The sequence below is a fragment of the Brugia malayi genome, assembly GCF_000002995.4.
Source record: "Brugia malayi strain FR3 genome assembly, contig: Bm_v4_Chr1_scaffold_001, whole genome shotgun sequence".
NCBI classification, from domain to species: domain Eukaryota; kingdom Metazoa; phylum Nematoda; class Chromadorea; order Rhabditida; family Onchocercidae; genus Brugia; species Brugia malayi.
Window position 1 is genome coordinate 13546029 of NW_025062475.1, and position 17575 is coordinate 13563603.

Here is a 17575-nt window from a genome sequence, read left to right on the forward strand (position 1 = left end):
TAATCTGTGACATCGAATAGAATGAAAAGTGAAAAAGGAATACGTACGTCAGATCACGTTTACGTCATTATTTTACTTGCTAGAATTGAGGTGAAATTAAATTTTGACATTAGAGAAGTTAACATTATTGTTATAAAAATGAAATGGCGCAAATATACATTATCAATAAAGCGCAATTCTTATTTTCTATTTGTACAATTGAAATTTAACAGTGAAAATAATAAAATTTTATAATTCATAATAACAATAATTTTAAAATTAATTATTCATATTCTTTTCCATAATTTTTTAATTAAATCATAATATCATAATAGAATTGCTAATTTCATGATAAATAATATATTTAAACTGAACCGAATCATGATAAATAATATATTTAAACTGAACCGAATCCGGTAGCAAAATATAAAATAATATTTTACATAAAAAAATAAAATGTAATCTACAAAAGTTAAATGCGAGAATTTCTTGAAAGATTCAAGATATTCAATAAAAAATTATTAATATTATGCCAAACCGGTTTGGAACGCTTCAGGTTTAGATCAGTTTTTTTTAAAATATAAAGATAATTGTATGAAATGGATGATATTATAAATTCTTTTTAATAAATTAATACATTGATCATACGTAATAATACAATAATTTCCGGTAGGCAAACCGGAAAAAAAAATTTCATTTTATCTGAAAAAGTTTCGCATTTGATTTTTAAAAGGAAAAGTTATAAACTCGTAAAAGTGCTCATACAGAGAGAAAGAAAGAGAGAGAGAGAGTGGGGAGAGAGAGAGAGAAAAAAAAAGAAAGAGAAACATTACATAATGAAATGAAAAGTGAAAATAGAAATAACAATATTTTAGTAAGATGAAAATAACAACTAGTATTGAGCAGTAAAATGGGTAGGATATGTACTTATAATTTGAGGTGGCTTCCTCCAACCGGCCATACTTACCGGATCCTGAATCATTAACGGTGAGGATAATTTCCTGAATAACAATTTAAATAAATAAATTTATAAAATTAATGATTAATCTCTTTCAAAAGCATAAAACGATTATTTAAGTCCGAGTAAAATGCTTTATCATATAGTGCTAAAATGAAAATTAGTAGCTAATATTAGTAAAAATATATTTTAAAATTATCAATTCATTGAAGAAAAATTATAGAATTAATATATTTCAATTAAGAAATTTTATTTCAAGAAAACCCTAATATTATATCTTTTTTTTAAAATTTCATTCAAAATTTGAAGATCAAAATTCAAAAAAAAAAAAAAAAAAAAAGTGCATTATTAAATAAAAAGTAAAATTTATGAAAAAAAAAAATAAATGAATTTAAAAATTTCATTTATTTTATGCTATTTTATATTATTAATTCAAATGTATTGCAATGATTATAAAAATAATAAAATGATTATTTCATTGATTATAAAACTAATAAAATGAATATTTCAGTGATTATAAATTTCAATGATTTTAAAATTAATAAAAAATTAATAAAATGAACCGTTTTTTTCGACAGCATACAGCAAGAATAATAACAATAATAATAGACCATAAAGCACACAATGCTACTGGTATTACAATAAACAATGCTAAAATAATATTTCATTTTTTATATTTCAATTTTCCATTTAATTAAATTAAAAAAAAAATAATTCAATTTTTCAAAAAAAGATCAATTGAAATGTATTTAAATGTTTTTTTCTATTAAAATACATTTATTCTCTTAATTTCATCCAATTTAAATATTATTATTCATCTTAAAAAAAAAAGGATTATTATATTAAAAGTTCATAGTAATAATATAATAATATAAATTAAATAATTTATTTCAAAAATATTTTAATAAACTTGAAACTTACTGCTACTACCATCTGTTTCTTCAATTGTTTTACCACCAATATAAAGTTCATTCCCGATATCACTGTAATCTTTAGCAAATGGCGGAATTGTCGTTGTACGTATTTTCGTAGTTTTTTCCTTTCCATGTTTTTTTATCATTGATTCAGTTGTTAACTGATAAAAATGAGAAAAAAAAAAAAGTATTATTTAATAAAATATTTACAAATTAAATTTCTTCAATTATTACTCCAAAACGCTCCAAAATTATTACTTGAAAAAAATTTTATGAAAAAATTTACTCTAAACGTTTTCAAAAAAATAATTAATTATTTACTTGTTCATTCTCCCAATTATGCATCAAAAATGGTGTCTCCTCTATATCATTGTCTACTTCAATACTTTTTGGTATTTCAAGTGCTACGTTCGTAATTGCATTATCAAAGATTGGCGTTATTGGTTCGTCTAAATAAAAAAACAAAAAAATTTTTAATGATTTTTCATTAAAATAAAAAATTAAAAGATTGAAAAAAAAATGTATATTTCAAAAAAAAAAGGTCAAAAAATAGTCAATATCCAAAAATATTTACTATTTCAAAAAGATAAATTTACTTTTTGGATTGGAAAAAAAAAAAACGTTTCTTTTTCTTTTTTTTTTAAATCAAAATTTTAAAAATGGAAATAAATAAAAAATTCTTTTTAATACGAAAATTACAAAAAAAATTCCAAGATTTATATTTAAAATTGAATTATACAATAAATTGAATTAAATTTTTAATTAGTTTTTATTTATTTGTTACATTTTGAAATTTATTAAAATTAATTAAGTAACGCAGTAAATTAGCAAAATTATACTAAAACAAACCGATTGGAACATTAATTCTAAGACAATTCAAGCCATCACCGTGATAACCATCATTACAGACACATTCCGGTCCTTCCGGAGATTTCTCATCACAAACAGCATTTACTGAACATTTTTCCTTGTATCGTAAATAACATGCATCCATTTCTGTAACAAATTTAACACTTAATTCTGCTTGACAGAATTGAAACTTTCTCAATTTATCTACCATACCTGATATTTACTCATACCTCAATTCATCTACTATACCTGATATTTACCCATACCTCAATTTATCTACTATACCTGATATTTACCCATACCTCAATTTATCTACTATACCTGATATTTACCCATACCTCACCTCAATTTATCTACTATACCTGATATTTACCTATAACTCAATTTATTTATACAGAATTCAAGAATACATACAACTTACCTATACAGATTTCAAAAAAAAAAAAACTAAAGAAACCAAACTTTTTCAACTTATCTATACTTGATGCTTACTTAGTACCTCGACTTACCTGTATGGGTTTCAAAAATATACACAAAAATACCCATACGGAATCAAACTTTTCAATTTACCTATACCTAGGAAGAATATATAGCATTATTAGCAACAATATACTTTGAAAATTCTCTATTATTTAAAATAATACTAAATTGTACAATATTCTAACGATAGAATTTGAAAATATCACAGCGATATACGTACGTTTACACGTGAAGCCATCACCCACAAAAAGTTCATTGCATTTACAGTGATATGACCCAATTTCATTGATACATGTCGCTTTTGATGAGCAATTATGTCGTTCCGTAATACATTCATTTATATCTACAATTTAAATATTTATTCGTTATATAATTCGCTAATAGAATTAATCAGTAAATAATTAAATGAAATAATTTAATAATTCAAATTATAAGTATTCTTATATACAATTATATCTTAACCATAAATTAATTACTCATTATATTGTATGATCAAATTTAAAGATAAATTATTCTCAGTAAAAATTATAGAAATGAATTTTTAATTAGTAAAAACAAATTCAAAAATGAAAAATTGTTTCAAAAAAAAAAAAACAAAAATAAAAAGAAAAATTTTTTTAATTTTTAAAATTCAAAATTGTTGTATAATTATTTGAAAAAAAAAAACTAACCTTCAAAGCAACTAACACCTGTCCAACCATCTGCGCATTGAGCATTAGAACAAAAACCGGTAGCAAAATCACATGGAATATCATTACGGCAATGACATTTATTTTCACACCGGAATCCCCATGTACCTGCATCACATTCTGAAATCGGATACTTTTATACTGTTATTAATTTAACCGGAATTATCAAATGATACTGATATCTGTCAAACGACCATTTGCGCATTAAGCATTAGAACAGTGTTCAGCGATGATAATATCACATAAATTATCAGTATTCTTGGACTCTAATTAATGGTTCAATATAATTTATCAATTAATTTATCATTATTGATCAATAAAAAAAATTATAACTTTAAAACTTAATGATATAAGTATATTCTTTTATAGTTTAGCAATACTTCTTCAGCTTAATTACACTATAAAATATTATAATTGAAAAAAATTTATTAACTGTTATAAATGTAAACAATATGACAATTATTTTAGTTGTTTTTTCTTTTTAAAAGAAATTGAAATTGATCAAAAAATTTGATAAAAATATAAAATCAATGATTAGACGAACCTCTCTGACAGAGTGGTGGATCCAATGTACCAGCTGGACAATGTAATGGTACAATTCCATCAATTCGAAATAACCACTTTCCTCGCTCATTAATATTTGATCGATTAGCTAACATTTCAAATGGTAATTCAAAAAATTCAATCCCTGATGAGAAGCCACTTAGACCGTTGTCTGATTCAATTTCTTCGAATAAATACATTGCAAATGTTGCATTATCACCTCGTGCTATTACTACTTGAAATGAATTTTCCTATAATTTTTCATTTTTGATTTATTTTTAATTTTATTAAATTTAATACATACATATATGTCTGTGTATGTATGTATGTGTGTGTGTGTATGTGTATGTGAGTGTGTACTGATAAAATATATAATAAATTTGAAAATGTATCAAAATTTTTCACAGCAATTAATTTTTTCTTTAATTTTATCTATATTTCTACTCATACATATATGTCTGCGTATATTAAATATGATAATAATAATTTATTAAATATAATACTAATAATAATTTATTAAATATAATAATGATAATAATAATTTATTAAATATAATAATGATAATAATAATTTATTAAATATAATAATGATAATAATAATTTATTAAATACACACTCACATACACACATACATACAATTAAATATGATAATAATAATTTATTAATAATAGTAATAATTTTTTTTTTTTAGGAAAACTATTTACAGAAATGAAAAAAAAATTTGCTAAAATTTAATTTATACTTAATTCTTCTCTATCTTACCAAACGATTGCAAAGGTATCAGGAAAATACCTGATCAGTATCGATTTGTAACATATGATCATATGAAATGATCAACAATGATCGTGCGCGAAAATCTTTTTGATGAAATTTATTGTGTACACTTAAGGATAAACGAGCTAACAGAGTATAATCATTTGGATCAGTGTCTAAAATATTTAATTTGTTGAATTTTAGTTTAATTTATTTTCCTTTTCACCTACCTCTTTACATTGAATTTTTTTTTTTTTAATTCTTAAATTAAAAAACATTTTTTGAAGAAACTTTTTGAAACAAAGAGGAGTTAATTTAAATTAACTTACTAATTAATTGTGATAAAATTAATATCATACAAATGAATTGTGATAATTTCAGTTTTATTATTTAAATTAAATTAAGGAATAAATAAGTAAAAAGTATAATCTACCAACCATCAATGACTTTCAAAACAACTTTTGAGCTATCCTGGAAGGTATAATGTTGATAAAGTGGTAAAAATGCTGGAAAACGAACATTACCATCAAGTTTTAATGGCAATGGCTCACCAAAACTTATTCCACCATTTGATGAAATCTGAAATTAATCAAATTTAACAATTTAAATTACTAATTAAAATTAACTTAATTAATTTACTAATTAATTATGATAAAATTAATACCATAGAAAAAACATTTTTTTCATTCATTTTTATCACTTAATTAATTCCGTAAGATTTAACAAAACTTTTATACCACAATATTAAAGTATTACATTAATTGCTTATTTTAAAAAATATATTTATAATTGCAAAATAAAAAGCATACCGCTATGTTAGGATTACTTTGTATGATTTAATTGATTAGTAAATATTCTTTGATAATTATGATAAAATTAATTCTTGTGATACTATCAATTAAAATAATATTAATTCTATTTGAACAAAAAATATATAAAAGTTCTGAGATAAGGTAAATTACTTACATAAAGAGTACGATAAGTACGACCAAAAAGTCGAAGAGGTTCAACCATCAGGTAATCAGCAACAGCATTTATTCGTGCAGGTACTTCAAGTGTTGGTTTATCAACTGGGAAAAGAATCGTTTCTGTAATTAATACCATCAAAATTAAATTTAATTTAATTAAATTAAAAATTTTCTAATTAAAGAAACCATATTGCAAACTTTTTGCCCTGTCCAAAACTAATAAGTACTGCCATCAATATATACGCATTTAATAAGTTAATATTAAATGTGATCGAATTATTAGTTTCTCTTTCTTGTACATCCGTGAATTATGTAGAATTCAATTAAACTTAAATTTTATACTGATTATCAATAATGTAATTAATCGATAACTTAAATGCAATCATAATATTAATTACTTTTTTTCTGTGATTAAATTGTTACTTTTTTTAATTGCATGTTGAATATTTAGGAAATAAATTTTAAAAAAAAGTATTAAATAATTATACCGTGACACTCTACTCCATTACCAACAAATCCATCTATACAAGTACACTGGAAAGATCCATGTAAGTTAGTACATACTGCTGCCTTGTCACATGGATCATATCTGAAATACTTTTAATTCAATAATATATACTATTAATTACTAATAATACATTATTTTATAATGATATATTATATTAATATTAATAATACACAAAGTTATTTTATATTATTATTTTATTATAATATATTATATTAATATTAATAATACACAACGTTATTTTACATTATTATTTTATTATAATATATTATATTAACATTAATAATACACAAAGTTATTTTATATTATTATGTTATTCTTATTATCATTTTATATTATATTAATATTAGTAATGCACAAAGTTATTTTAATACTATTATTTTGTATTATATTTTATACTATTATGTTATTCTATATCATTATTTTATATTAATATTAATAATAACCAAAATTATTTTTTCCTTCAGTTATATATATATGCTATGCTAAAATTACTAAATTGTCATTCAATAAATTTAGAATTTTTTCAAAAAAGTTTACAACTTTGAATAACTTACTTGCACTCATCAATGTCAACGCATTGTCCCGTGTACTGATCACGTTGAAAACCATCCGCACATTCACATTCATAACTACCCACCAAATTCTTACAAACTCCTTTCTCACCACAATAAAAGTCTGATAATTGACATTCATTCACATCTAAACTTTTTATCATTTAATTATTAAAAATTAATATTTTCAATATGCTGAAAAAAAGAAAAAAAGTGAATTAAAAATGAATATATTCACTGGAGATTTAATTATTAAAAATTAATATTTTCAATTTGCTCTCATCTCTCTCTCTCTCTCTCTCTCTCTGTCTCACCCCTCTTTCCCTCTCTCTCGCCTCTCTTTTATCATATTAAAGCAAGCATTTGTTATTTTATCCTTTGCTTAAACTAATTACACAAATAAAGTTTTTTTTTTCTTTTTCTTAATGGTAATATGTTGACACACCCACACATCCGTGCGGACTGTCAGGACTACCGGCATAACCAGGTGCGCAACGGCATTCATAACCGCCATCAATATTTACGCAAATGGAGCTATTCTTACTACCGCCGCATACCACTATTCCTTCCGCACATTCATCCAAATCTATAAGATATTCATTTAAAAGAAAAAATTCATTAAATTTAAAAATAATTTCAACAATTATCTCTATACTCTTTAAAAACAAATATTTTCATTGTTCCTTTTTAATTTTAATTTTTATATACAGAAAAAATGATAGTAAATAGTATGAGTGCAAAGAAAAGAACAGAAATTTTCTTTTTTTTTTAATATTATTTCAACAAAAAAAAAAGTTGAATAATAACTTTGGTTGAATTAATTAAATTATTAAATATTAGAATTACTAATAACATTTAATTAAATGAAACATTAAGTAAATAAATGATTTACTCATATTATATATCAAATAATTCCATATAAACAGTTTATTTTAAAGTTAATCTTTTTTAAATTTAAAAATTTACCAATACATTTTCCATTACGATCAAATATATATCCAATATTACACTGACAACTATATGAGCCTAGGCTATTTTCACATATCGCATGCGCACCACAAATGTTTGATTCACCGAAACATTCATTAATATCTACGCATGATTTTCCGTCACCGGTCCAACCGGATTTACACTTACACACTCCTCCGGTACATTCCGCATTTTCATCACAATGACAATTTGATGATGCAATTCCCAAGGCTGTCTTCTTCAATATACAAATTCATCTTTGAGCATTTGAAAATTAATCTAATAATACTAATACGATTAGTTTTATATTAAATTAAAATTTAGATTATATTATACCAAAAATTTTTATTACTTTCCTTTGCTACTTTAAATTTAATAGCAGTAAATTACTCAAAAATCAGTCCAATCAATGACCATAATGAAATAATTGAAATAAAAGATGCAAAATGAGCATCTAATTGAGATCACAAAATGAATATTTAAATTAATCGACGACAAATCACAATGCTTTGTGACAGATTTTTATAGTATAATAAATGATTCTAACACTCTATAATTGTCAAAATTAGTACATAATCATTAGAATTTATCAAATGCTATGAGTAAATAAATTCTATGGTAAGAAAAGTTAAATTTTAAAATTTAAAAATAAAAATTTGCTAACTTTGAAAGCATTAAAATAAAGTAATTTAAGTATTGGAAAGATTACCTTGGTGGGAGGAGGCGTAAATTGGATAATTTTAGAATCGTTGAATAGAGTGGTTTGTGTTGACAATTGAGTTGTCGTCGTGCTAGGATGTCTTGTTGTCCTAGAATTGAGCGCAAATGTTGTAGTTGCTAATACAGGTTGCACTGATACAACATTTACTGCTATTGGTTCACTTTTTTCGCTTTTGAAAGATGACATACCTTAAAGAATATAGTTTTAAATATAAAATATAGTTTTTAAAATATAATTTTGTAACTTTTAAAATTAAAATGTTTATTTGCAATGTTAACTTTTTGATATTAAATGTTAAATATATTATTAAATTACCATTAAAAATGCCATTTGTTAAAATTCAAAATTTTGTTTACCTTTGCATGTGTTAGTAATGTTATCATATTCATAACAAATACATAAGTATGCCCCAGCAGTATTTACACAATCTGGTTGCTCACGAGGGCAAAGGTCATCCTCTTCTGCACATTCATCTACATCTGTAATTGATAATATGATAAGTGGATATTAGGTGAGTAACTCATACTGTTTTAGTAGTAATTAGTCTAAGCATGATAACATGAGCAGTATTTATTGAATTATTTGAATTATTAAATTTTCAAAAATTTAATAATTCAAAAAAAAAACTAACCATCCTCACAAATTGGTGCTCCGGTCCAACCGGGATTACATTTGCCACCGGGACATGCACCTGTTTCAGCATTACATTGTGCGCCACCATCACAATGACATTGTCTAGTGCAATCTAAGCCCCATTCCGCTTTTGCACAAGTTTCAGCGCATTCTTCTCCCTTAAATTAATTCAAAAACTTTTTTTGAAATCATTATCATGCCCTCTTATCATATCATTGTCATGATAACAGCTAAAACATATAACGTTCAAAATAATTTTTCAATTTAGTTAACACTTTTCAAATTACAATGTAAAACAAAAAAAAAAATGTAAATACCTTATATCCGGCTCCACAAAGAAATACTTGATCAGAATCAATCCGGAATAAGAATTCTCCCGGTATACCAATATCGCTTTTTTCAGCTAATTGTATAGCATCCTGCGTACCTGAACCAGGTAAAGAATAATGTCCATCTAAACCACTGAAACCTGCCTGTAAATAAAAAGCAAAGTAAACAATTCATCTTTAAATTGAAAATTAAAATTGGAAAAGACCGATGCATGCATAATTTCATTGTATTATTTAATCAATTTTTTTTAACCAATTGACATTTTGATTAAAAAAAAAAAAAACACAATGAATGAATTTAATTAAATGAATTATAAAAAAATGATAAAATAAATTAGATTTAAAATTTCAGAGATAATATAATAAATATTTACCACAGCATTCTTATTACTGTTCAGTTTACTATAAACAATATGCGCAAATGTTCCACTATCACTCATAATCAATGCCACTTGAAATGAATTACCTTCTAAATTCTGCAAACAAACATTTTTCAATTAAATAATTTTATATTTACAATGATACTTTAATGATTGTTTTAAATATTACAGAAAAAGAAATTTGATTATTTTTGAAATAATTAAATTTAGGATTAATTAAATTGATTGAGAAATGAAAAAATCAATAATTCTTACAGGTTCTGTAATTTCATGTGTATTTTCCCAGGTAACAATAAGTACCGCAGTTGGTTTAAATGATGAACCATAACGATACTGAATGTTTACTTCATTTTCCACCAAATGTAACAATGATGAATCTAAAAAGTAAACAATATATTTGTTTGATGCTTTTTAAATTTTTAATTTTTTAGCTTAAATTTTTTTAAATTTATAATTTAGCTCATTTATATTTCTCAGTATACAATGATATCATTTTTGATTATATTCATGCAAAAATCATTTTATTTTAAATTATAAATTACTGATAAATCTCTTATCACTATAACAGTGTCTTTTTCGTTTTTTTGCACAAAATTTATCAATTTATAAAAATTTTTTAGATTTTGTTAGAAATCAAAAATTTTTAGAACTTATTGAAAAACCATTTTTATCAAAATATTTATCAAAAATTTACAAGATTCGTTTTTTTTTTTTTCAATTTCTTCAACAAATGGATTATATTTTCATCAATAAATCAAATGGAAAAATAATCGCTGAGTTTTTATTTAAAATTAAACAAATGTCATCTTTGTCTCATTTTTTAATTTTAAATTTTCATCATCTCACTCTCCATACAAATCAAATATGTATATAAATCTGGGATATTATTATTTTTTTTTAAATTGTAAAATTTTGTAGATTATTCTAGATAAAATCGAAAACAAAAAAAAAAAAAAAAACTTTCGAGAATTTTATGAATGGAAGGAATGATTAGCATAGTGGATAATTTAAATTAAATTTAATATATTTGATTTGCAAAATATTTCTTTTAATTAATATTTGAAATAGCTTTTTAATTAGTAACTTTAACTTAGCTAATTTTGTGTTATATTTTCTCACTTTTTCATTTTATGATAAAAATTTATTAATTCAAAAAAGAAAACTTAAAAGATTTAGAAATTAAGTAATATTAAACAAAATTAGAATTAACCATTGGATTCTCTGTAATGTACTTTTCCACCTTGTGCTGCCATCCAATAAATTGCTATAACAGGTTGCGGTGATGGTATCTTCGATGGTTTCATTGGTACCGCTGATAAACCAATTGCGCCATCACGTCGAATCTATATTTTAATGAAGAAATAACTAAGCATAATTTACTATTACTTATTTATAATAATTCTAAAATATAACTAACAAAAAAATAATGGTAAAACTGATCATACATATTAATTTATTTAAGAAATATTTGTAAAATTTAGTTTTTTTTTTAAAATTTAGTAAAATATGAATAATTTTTTGATTAAACAATTTTTTTTTGATTAATATTTAATATAACAAATTAATTTAGATATGAATAATTTTTTTTTTTTATTGAAATATCGAATTATTTGCAAAATATTTATAAAATTTAATTCAATGATTGCTATAAGTTAATTCAGATATGAATAATTTTTTTTTTTTGATCAAATATATATATATCGAATTATTTATAAAATATTTATAAAATTTGTTTTAATGCACAATGTAATAAATATTATTTAACTTAAAATATGATTGAATTATTTACAAAATATTTATAAAATTTGTTTTAATGCATAATGTAATAAATATTAATTAACTTAAAATATGAATAATTTTTTGATTAAACATATTGAATAATTTACAAACCGTTTATAAAATTTAAATTTAATGATTGATATAATATGTTAACTAAGCTATAAAATAAACTTTTTATTTAATAATAAAAATTATTTGCTAAAAAAAAAAAAAAAAAAAAAAAATCAAAAATAAAAATAGAAAATTTACATTAACAGCATCGTATTCTTTGCCAAGAAATTTAAATGATCGATTTAATTTAATAATTTGTGATGATCCAACAAGAATTTGATCACCTTTACTTTCACCAAATGGATATAATCTTGCACTGAACACATATGGTACAGTAATATTCAAATCAATTTGTGGTGTATTTGACGTATCGAATTGACGTTTATATCGATAATGATCTATAAAAAAAAAAAGAAAGAAAAAAATCATTTTTTTAATTAAAATTAAATCAGTTTAATTTTAAATTAAAAAATTTTACAATTTAACAAATTTCAAGTCTTAGAAGAAAAAGAAAACTTTGAAAATTATATATAATTAATGGAAAAATTAAAAGATAATTTAAAAATTTTTAAATATTCCTTTGTTGTTTTTTTTTTTTTTTCTTTTTTTTTGCCAAAGAATTTTTGAAGAAAAAGAAAACTTTAAAAAAATATATATATAATTAATGGAAAAATTAAAAAATAATTTAAGAAATTTTAAGTATTTTTTGGTTTTTTTTTTTTGCAAAGAATTTTTGAAAAAAAAAATTTTTTTTTTGAAAAATATATATACAAATAATAGAAGTTTAAAATTGCTCCATATTTGATTAATTCAATAAAAGTGTATAATTTTGCAAAAAATTATAATTAAAATAAGGATTTAATTTGTTTCACTAAATCGAATAAAATAGTAATTTAATATTTACAAAACTAATAATATAACAATTTTAAGTATTCTATTTTAATTATAAACTTTATCTTTGAAATCTATTGAATTTGAAGCAATTTTATGAAAAAAACTTTCGTCTTTTATGAAATTTTATAAAAGATATTACATTTTTATATATATATAAAAGACTTTTATTTTTATAACAGAAAATAAGTGATAAAATCAGTTTGCAAAAATATTTATTTTTCATTTTAAAATGTGAGACAATAGTGAATGAATGATAAAATCTTTTTCATTTCTTTTCTCTTTCATTCACAATAAACAAATTTTTTAATTAAATAATTTTAATTTCATTCAAATCAATTAATTGATTTATTTGTTTATTATTATTATTGTAATTATCAATATTATTAGTTTATTATTATCATTTAACTAAGTTGAATTGTATATATTAAAATTATATACACAACAGGTTGGTTATTTATCATTTCGCGTGACATCTAAATAAGGTAGTTGACCTGGTCATTTCTCATAGTGTCAAAAGATTGATGATGATTCGATGAAATATTTATTTATCGAGTAACATATAACTAGTATCAATCTACCCACCCCCCCCCCCCTTTTTTTTTTTTGTTTAAATCACTCATCTGTTTATTTTCTCTCTTGACCCTCTCTTATTTCACTACTACAACAAGTATATTCAATTTTAAATTAATAGTAATAATAATAATTATAAAACAGCAAATAGTTAAATAGTAATAATAATAATAATAAGCGATATTTAGATTTTAATAATAATAAATAAACAAATAAAAATTAATTATAAACGAAATAAAATTTCTCTTTTAACTAAAATACGAACTTTGTGAAATGTCTGTTTTCTATAAAAAAAATGTAAGCATAAAATGACAGTAAGTGAAATGGCAAATACATTTCACTTTTTAGTTGAAAATTTTTTTTTAAAAAAATAAACACCAGGCAGTGAACTTTTTTATGATTCGCTTATGACTAATTTTTATTCATTTACTATTTTTTATTAAGCATAAATTTATAAAAGTTTAAGATTATTAAATTTAGAAAATTAGACAAAAATGTTAATTTAAAGAAGCAACAAAAATTTGAGTTATTAAACATAAATGGATGAGTGATTTAAAAAAAAAATAATAATAATTATAAAATAGCAAATAGTTAAATAGTAATAATAATAATATTAATAAAAAGCATAAATTTATGAAAGTTTAAAAAAACCATAAATTAAGCATAAATTTATAAAAGTTTAAATTATCAAATTTAGCAAATTAAATAAAAATATTACAAACATTCAGAAATATTTAATATATTATTTTGCATAACATATAAATTATAAAAAGAATTTAAAATATATTTTGTAGCTATGATATAAAGAAAATATCACAATAATAGCAAACAATGTGACGGTCTAATTGATGCGACAAATTAGCCTAGTTTTTATGCTAGAAGACAAATTAGCCTAGTTCTTATCCTAGAAGACAAATTAGCCTAGTTCTTATGCTAGAAGACAAATTAGCCTGATTAAAGATTAATTTTATAAAATTGAATAAATAACTTTAAAATATTGCCATAACGATTTACTATCTTATCTGTCGGTTATAAAATATCAATTAAATTTACATAAAATCAAATTGTCATCAACAAATTTCAATCACTAATTGTCTTATTTTGTTTTTGTTTTTGCTTGGCTGAAATTAAATTGAAAAAATTAAACGAATTATTAAATTGGAACTGCAATTAATCAAACAATATCAAAAAAATGCCAGTGAAATAATTAAACAATAAATTAATTCATTTGAAAATTAAAAAGTGATCTAAATTTACTAAATAAATAATCTGATGGAAGAGAATTATTTTTAAAATGTGCAAACATTTTAAAAAACAATTTTATTTTCTATCAATTTGACATGTAAGTAAAAAAAAAATTTTTTTTTTTTTAAAAAGTGGAATTGTTCTGATTTTTATTTACAAATGTTATTAGCTTACTAACATTGATATTGGTAATTAACAATTGAAAAGAGGACAAAGTGATAAGAAGTGATAAGTTATGCAATGAAAGATTTTATGATTAGAAAGAAGGATGAGATAAGTGAATTGTTAAAAAAATCATTGATAAAACATTTTTTAAAATCGATCAGCTATATTTTATCAGATTAGTTCTAGTCTTAGGATAAAGAAAGAAAGATGATGAATTTTCATGAATGATAATAAATTCATTTCATTCATTAATTAAAAATTAATTCATTTCATAAGTAGCACTCATTTTTAATCATTGAGATAAACTTACTTATTTTGTTTATTTATTTCTTTTTCTTAATTCATATCTTTTTTTTTTTGTTATTTTTTTGTTATTTTTTTACAATAAATGAAAGAAATTTTCTCAAATTTAAGCATAAATTTTTGAAATTTAAATAATATCAAAAACATATGCTTAATTAATTATTGCTAATTATTCATTAACAAAATTCTTATTTAACTATAATTGCTAATTATTCATTTATTTTCACTGATTTTAGTTAGCAGTAGCGCATTATATTACAAATAAATGTTTCCATCGATTATTTATTAAAGTAAATTTGTTGAATTTTAAACAAATACAATTACTTAATTACTGATAATTATCAATTAATTAGTCAACAATGATATGAGAATGTGTAAACAAGTATGATTTATTCATTTATTATATTTTTCCATTGATGAAAATTCCAAAAGAGCGCAAATGTTACAAATAAATTCTCCATTAGGTCATTATCATTTGTGATAATCTACGATTGTCCTTGCAACATTCATTCTTTTCTATTACTAAATTCATTTCATTTCATTTCATTCTATGCATCAATTTACTTTTGTCTTATATAAAAATTAAAATTGATAATTGAACTGTGATTTGTTAAGAAAAAAAAATTTTTTTTATATAGGAAAAAATAAAATTTAAATTATAAATAAAATTCATTAATTTTGAAATGTAAATTAATTACTATTTCTATGCTTATTTATTATTCCATATATTTAAATATTTTAAAATATTTCTATCACTCAATAAATGATAGAAATATGAAATAAGAAAAAAAAAGGAAAAGAGAGAAGAAAAGAAAAGAAAAGAAAAAAATTTGGGTAATTGATTTTATTTAAATGAAAAAAAAAAAAAGAAAGAATTTAAATTGCAATTTCTCTAAGAAGTTTTGTTTGAGAAAAATTGAAAAGATGTCCGAAATAATGCGTAAAAAAGAAAAAAGAAAAAAAAAAAAAATTGTCAACCCCATAATTTGTCACCATGGAGGTAAAAGAACCATTTTTGAGAAAGCATTCAAGAAAAAAAAAAAAAAAAAAGAAAAAAGAAAGAATGGAATTTACAACAATGTGAAATAGACAAATCGGATTAAACGATATTCAATTGAATAAAGTGTTTTTTAAAGAAAGGCAAAAATTTAAGAAAAGTTTAAAAAAAAAAAAATTGTTTGCATTAATTGTAGTTTAGCTCAAATTGTTGAATGCTAATTGTTATTTATTTAAATTAACAATATTTCAATGAAATTAATAATATTCCTTTCTTCCTTTTTTTTTTAAAAAAAAATCCTTAACCTTAATTTAATTATCATTTACTTTCAACAATTTTGCATTCATTGAATTGTTAAAGTACTTTAGAACTACATTTATTTGTTAAAAAAAATTTTTCTTAAAATATAGAAACATTTAAAATTTATTTGTATTTGAGTACTGAATTAGTGCAAACAATTCAGTATTTTAAATTATATTTTAAAAAAAATCTTGATATTAATTAATATTCATTAAAAGATTTCATATGAAAAAATCAATCAATCAATCAATCAATTATTTATTCGTTTATTTATTTATCTATCTGCTCTTGATAAATGATAAATATTATGTGTATTTGATTCTGATATAATTAAATAATTTTTAGAAATATAATTTTTTTTTTTTTTTTTAAACTCTTTTATTATTAATTATTATCAATACTATTTTAGATCATTATTACTTATTATTATTAATAGAATTAATAAGTATTATTATTACTAATACTATACAAAAATAACATTTCGTATTGAAGTAAAATTAATTCTTTTTAAAATTTATCAAATTAAACCTTTCAAATCTCTTTTAATCTAATTTTAAAAACTAAAAATAGCACATGATCAATCGTTAAATATCATTTAATTTCTTTTTTTGTAAACAATAACAATAAAATGATTACTTGAAATGTTCACGTAACTATGTAAATTACACTTACGTAAGTAAGAATGCTCTTTTCCATTAGTAATTGTTACGATGATAGTAATAATAAAAGCGATGAATGTAAATAGCAATGAACCATTCATGACAACCGTTTAAGTTTTACGGAACGTAAAGTTTTCCTCTATTGCTCAGTTATACTATTGCCCTAATTTACTCATTCATCTCCTCCCATTTTATCTTCTCATTGCTCACTCCCTCTCTCTCTCTAAAGATAGAGAGAAAGAGAGAGAGAGAGAGAAAGAGAGAGAGGTAAAATAAAATTATGTTATTTTAATAATTTGTTTAAGTATTATGTGATTGTATAAAGCGATTAGAAAGCATTAAAGAGGATAAGGAAAAGATTTTTATTATAATAATTTCTTAGTTATCGT

The 17575-nt window shown here is 21.8% G+C and overlaps 1 protein-coding gene across 1 annotated transcript; it reads right to left on the bottom strand.

Moving 5' to 3' along the window:
• Nucleotides 1-871: 871 nt before the first annotated feature.
• On the bottom strand, nucleotides 872-17287 carry Bm1786 (Calcium binding EGF domain containing protein; the record flags this gene model as incomplete). Its single annotated transcript, XM_043077776.1, has 24 exons — nucleotides 872-980; nucleotides 1501-1588; nucleotides 1859-2012; nucleotides 2173-2300; nucleotides 2701-2847; nucleotides 3401-3523; nucleotides 3852-3989; nucleotides 4414-4663; nucleotides 5204-5340; nucleotides 5602-5743; nucleotides 6131-6252; nucleotides 6621-6721; nucleotides 7195-7339; nucleotides 7637-7777; nucleotides 8158-8398; nucleotides 8870-9069; nucleotides 9238-9360; nucleotides 9513-9672; nucleotides 9832-9987; nucleotides 10218-10319; nucleotides 10479-10600; nucleotides 11434-11566; nucleotides 12252-12451; nucleotides 17200-17287. 24 exons carry the CDS (start codon nucleotides 17285-17287, stop codon nucleotides 872-874), a joined length of 3450 nt encoding a protein of 1149 aa, XP_042933710.1.
• Between the last annotated feature and the right edge of the window lie 288 nt (nucleotides 17288-17575).